The sequence below is a fragment of the Patella vulgata genome, chromosome 6, assembly GCF_932274485.2.
Source record: "Patella vulgata chromosome 6, xgPatVulg1.2, whole genome shotgun sequence".
NCBI lineage: Eukaryota > Metazoa > Mollusca > Gastropoda > Patellidae > Patella > Patella vulgata.
In genome coordinates, this window is record NC_065884.2 from 14,849,104 (window position 1) to 14,854,114 (window position 5,011).

Below are 5,011 nucleotides of genomic sequence, written 5' to 3' on the forward strand. Positions count from 1 at the left end.
AAGGGTAGGTCGTAGTGCCGCTGTCCAGGCACAATATCCCCTACAGTACTCTGTATAGCGTGTGCCGTTCTTCATTAGCCCAGTCAGTGCAGAACAGTAGGCCGTTAAACACCATTTCATTTGCTTTCATACGACATACACTCGATATATTACGACCAACCGCAAAACGTTACAATGACACGGTTCAACAACCAAAAATGAGGCATAAGCAAAGATGAAACGCACCATGGGCAAAATCGGGGAAATGATAGGCGAGCTGCTATTAATAACTGGAAAAGCCAAATTAAACCCCAGGCCACTGAAGTTCTTGAACCGAGATCTACAGCTTTGAGCAAAATGCTAAAATAATTGAACAACTACTGTTTAAATTGCTAACTGAGATATTTATTTATTTGTATACATATTTATATATATATATATATATATATATATATATATATACAACAACCATAATTAATAACAACACGTGAGTATCGACAACGGTACATCCTGATATTTTATCACATGGGCGATTAGTAGTCTCCTGAAAAATATAAAAAAAGAGAATCATAGCTTAGTAAATTATGTTTAATTAAAGTCCACTTTAAAGTACCAGTCTTCCGATTGTTTAAGCCTGTCGTACTGATTAGTTCAAAATTTCTTAAACTATTCTAAAACCTTATCTTAATTAAACTTACTGCATAATTCTTGGACGAAAGCATCGGCTTGTAGCCTGGCACCTCTTCCAGCTTGGGCCAAGTTGAATCCATCAAGTGCATCAAGTGAGTCAGCATTTCCAGCATCAGCGAAGAAAATTCGAATTTTAGCTCGTTTAGCGGCCTTGGCTGCTTGATCAACTTGCCTTTGGTCGATTTTACCACCGAGGAAGATAACTGCAACTTTACTAGCATTAGGACGTCCACCTTCTCTGCGTGAATAGGCAGAGGGGAGAGACCTCATAAGTGTGGTGAGCTTGGGTTTATTATATGTTCTAAGTCTTTTTTCAACCTCATCAAAGCTTCGATATTGTTTGAGGTTGAATCCAGCATCCAACGGGCATGATCCACTGATGACACCAACTCTCATGTGGGCGAATTCCCGGACATCAATGGTGTAAGTAATGAACTGGGTGACCCAGTTAACTCGTTCCATACCAAGATAAGCAGGGTCGAATACGTAGTAGATATCGGTAGGGTGATCAATTCCACATTCTGGAATATGAAATCATGAAATAAAGGAAATTATTCTGGAATATGAAAAAAAATTAAAGCAAAATCATGTCTGGTATTTATTTGCTTTTATTGATGATATGAACAAAAAAAAAAAAAATAAATAAATAAATAACGGTGTTTAATACGCCCAGGTCTGTAGTGGGATATGTCATTAAAAAACTAATTCAAAACATTAGAAAAAACAAGTATATACTGATTCTCAAAAGAAAATTACACCAGAGACACCCCTGCAAACAAGGAAAATCCAAAAAAGGGAACTTACCCTCAGCAGCTTGTGTAGGTGGTGGAGTTGGTATTTCTGCAATGCAAGAATAGCAAAATGGAAAGTATTGGTTCTAGGATCAAAATTTGTTTAACAAAGAATGTACAATTCATTACGATGGAAAATATTGGTTTTAGAAACAAAATTTGTTTACCAAAGAATGCACCATTCATTACGATAGTAGATTGATAGCCGTGTCAGAAATAGCAGTACTGAATTCGGATCATAAGCCAATGACAAGTCTTTGTGATATAAGATCATAACCAGAGCCTACTCCAACCGCAGTCTAAAAGTAATATAAGTTTGGAGAAAAATGAACGGTTTAAAATTGTGCGACGAGGGAGTCAAATGTTAAAACTTTACTTACTTTTGCAAGTCTTTCCAGACAATTTATCTTTGATAGCTTCCAATTCGGAGTATGTTTCTACGATGATAACTCGGTCAGGATCACCAGCAATACTTTGTAATTCTGATTCATTAACGGCCCTGCTTACACCAATAGCGAACATATCAATTCCTGCATCGCGTGCTCGTTTGGCTTCAGAAGCTGTCTTTTCGGATTCCTGAGATTTGCCGTCGGTGATAACAATACAGATCTTTGGAAGACCTGATCTAGCTTTTGGCATTATGTGGTCTGTCATATAGGCAATACCCATACCTGGTGAAGGAAAATAATAAGATTTGTGAGAGGTATCTTGTATTTAAAATAGATTCAATACTTTCGTTATATTTTATAATAATGATTACGAATAATATTTTGAACTCACCAGTTTCGGTTCTGGATCCATGATGCCACACCAAACCAGCAATTTTGTCATGGAGAGTTTCACTGGTGACGAAATCTCTGAATTGAATGACATCTTCAGTGTATACTCTATCGGCATAGGTTTCAATGGCAACTCGTACCTTGTTTGGACCAATTTCATATGGACTAATGAAGCTATTTACGAAAGCTATGGCTTTGGTGAAGTTCTGGGCCCAGATACTGGATGAAGCATCAAGGATGAAAACGATGTCCAATGGATGTTGATAACAGACTGAAAAATAAAAACAATTCCAATTTCATGATATGACAGAAAATTGTAATAATTGCTTCCCTGGTAGAAACAAAGATGATTTCAAATCTGGCTAAGTGGGTAAGACGCTGGCTCGTTATACTGGAGGTGGCGTGATCGATCCCTGCATTGGCCGAGAAAGTTATTCGGGATTTTGCGACGTGGTTTACCCTTGTCAGTGGTGCTGGACGGAAGGTCTGACAAGGACAGCTGTCTAGTCATTGGGATTGTACGAAAAACCGAGGTCCCGTGTATACATTGGCGTACACGTAAAAGATCCCTTGTCAGTTATAATTCGATATAAGAGTAGGTCATAGTGCCGTCTACTCTTATATCGAATTCAAACCGGAAAGAGTCATTTTACATATTCGCATTATTAATCACTAGTAAGTCCAATTCGTGAATTTAACATGTGTGAGAAAAGCAAAAGTAAAAACTTACCATAGTTAGGACCGCCAACTTTTCGTTTTGCTGAAATTCAAAAGTTTACCTGTTACCGGAATAATTATTCTTTGTGCATTGATTAAGTAGGGTTATGTTTTAAAGACATTATTAGGTCTGGAGTTATTGTAACGATATTTGTTTGTTCTACAAATTAGAATAATTACATCTGTATGATCTCCCTTTTTTTCTTTTTTTTTTAGTTTCACATTCTTTCAATTTTAACTCTTAATGTGACTCCAATCCAAATTAATTTAGAACCACTATTTATCGTAATAAATCGACCCTATTTCCCTTATAATACTGTTTTTCTAATAGATACGGTCGTTCTTGGTCGACCATTAGACACAGAATTCGGAATCTAATGAAAGATAAATAAATAATAAGTATTTACCGAGTTCTTCTGAATGACCGAGATCGAAAGCTGTAATAGCCTGAAAAATATATTTATTTTAATATGAGCACGTTTGAGTTTTCTAGGCGAACACATAAAATTAAGGACACGTATTAAAGGCTCAATACCACTCTTGTTGTAACTGAATAATATGTCCCAATCTTTATTCTGGTCAACAAATTGTACTATTTTACAATATTCCAATTAATTGATGATACAAATTTCACCTTAACACACCTAATTTAAAAAATTGGAAAAATTCAACTAAATGATTTGAAAAGCCTGACGTAAAGCTTTTCAAATGTGACTTGGATTTAAAAATATTTTTTAACCCTCTGGACAAGTAAAATAGGATTTAATGGATAATTTACACAACAGGTAAGACACTTATACATCTAGTACTTAGAATAAGTACTTATTTTTTTATTTTCTGGAGCTGTCAAGCCAGCAATAGTGTTATTGTCTCTTTAATCATTAAACAATTGTAAACAGGAATCACGGTATCGAATTAGAAATGATAACGGTATAAAGTATTCTAATCCTAGCATAATTTATATTTTAAATTCGTTCTTTTTTCTAGCCGTATCATCATGGTGAAACTAATAAAATGTTTCAGAGGCCTCACACCATAATTTAATCGTCCTAACTAGTGTTCAAGGTGCAAGCCATATGGACGAAACGATATAAAGTATTCTGTAACAAAAACTCTAATCTTAGCATAATCTGTATTTTAAAAATTAGTTTTCCCAATTGCATCATCAAGGCAAAGGTAATAAATCTTTCGAATGACTCACTCGCAACAGAATTTAGTCCGTCGTGATTGTTGGTCAAAAAGCAAATCATGCGGACGAACCGTTATGACGTATTCAAAAACAAAAACAATAATCTATTTTTAAAAAAAATTGTTTTTCCAATTTGATCATTAAGGCAAAGCTAATAAAATCGTTCAAAGGTCCCACAGTAGAATTTCGTTCGTCCCAACTGATGGTCAATAAAGGGTAAAATGTTATAAAATATTCTAAAATCCAAATCCTAACATAATCTACATTTTAAAACGTTTTTAACTTCCAAAGAGCGAACCGTATAAAATGTTTTAAAGGATTTACTCCGACCTTTCTAGTGGTCAAGGAGCAAGCAATATCGACGAATTCCTAATAATAGCATAATCTAAATTTTAAAAATCGAGTCTAGTTTTATCATCAAAACGACCCGAAAAAAGTCGTTGAAAGGTCTCATAACAGATATAAGTCGATCCTAACTGCTAGTCAAGATGAACAAATAATTTTACTTACCCCGACAAACAGGAGTGCTACTGCTACCTTGAGTAACATTGTGCAGATTGTCTTATCCCAGTTGAAAGTGAGGTTGCATGAAACTTATTTCTTGCTTTTATAAGAAACATTTTGCTAATTTTGATAATTATTTCATTTCTTCAAATTTCGTGCATAATTTATGGAATAAATTTTACTATTGTTAATGTTTTGGCCATTTATTTAATTGAGGCATGTTACATCTGTTTTTATTGCCGTCATGAATACGTAAATATGGAAATAATCTAATTATGTCTGCAAACGTTTAGGGTAATTGTATGTAAAAAAAACCCAACTTCGCCATAAAGTAATATAGTTTATTTATTATTACAGCAGTC

At 34.7% G+C, this 5,011-nt stretch overlaps 1 protein-coding gene across 1 annotated transcript; it reads right to left on the bottom strand.

Annotated features, from left to right (window-relative positions):
• Positions 1–362: 362 nt before the first annotated feature.
• Positions 363–4,743, bottom strand: LOC126823861 (cartilage matrix protein). The gene is made up of 8 exons (XM_050552914.2): positions 4,656–4,743; positions 3,364–3,403; positions 2,970–2,999; positions 2,241–2,510; positions 1,841–2,131; positions 1,474–1,509; positions 678–1,190; positions 363–523 (listed from the first exon to the last, which is right to left on the bottom strand). Exons 1-8 carry the CDS (start codon positions 4,692–4,694, stop codon positions 513–515), a joined length of 1,230 nt encoding a protein of 409 aa, XP_050408871.1. The 5' UTR covers positions 4,695–4,743; the 3' UTR covers positions 363–512.
• Between the last annotated feature and the right edge of the window lie 268 nt (positions 4,744–5,011).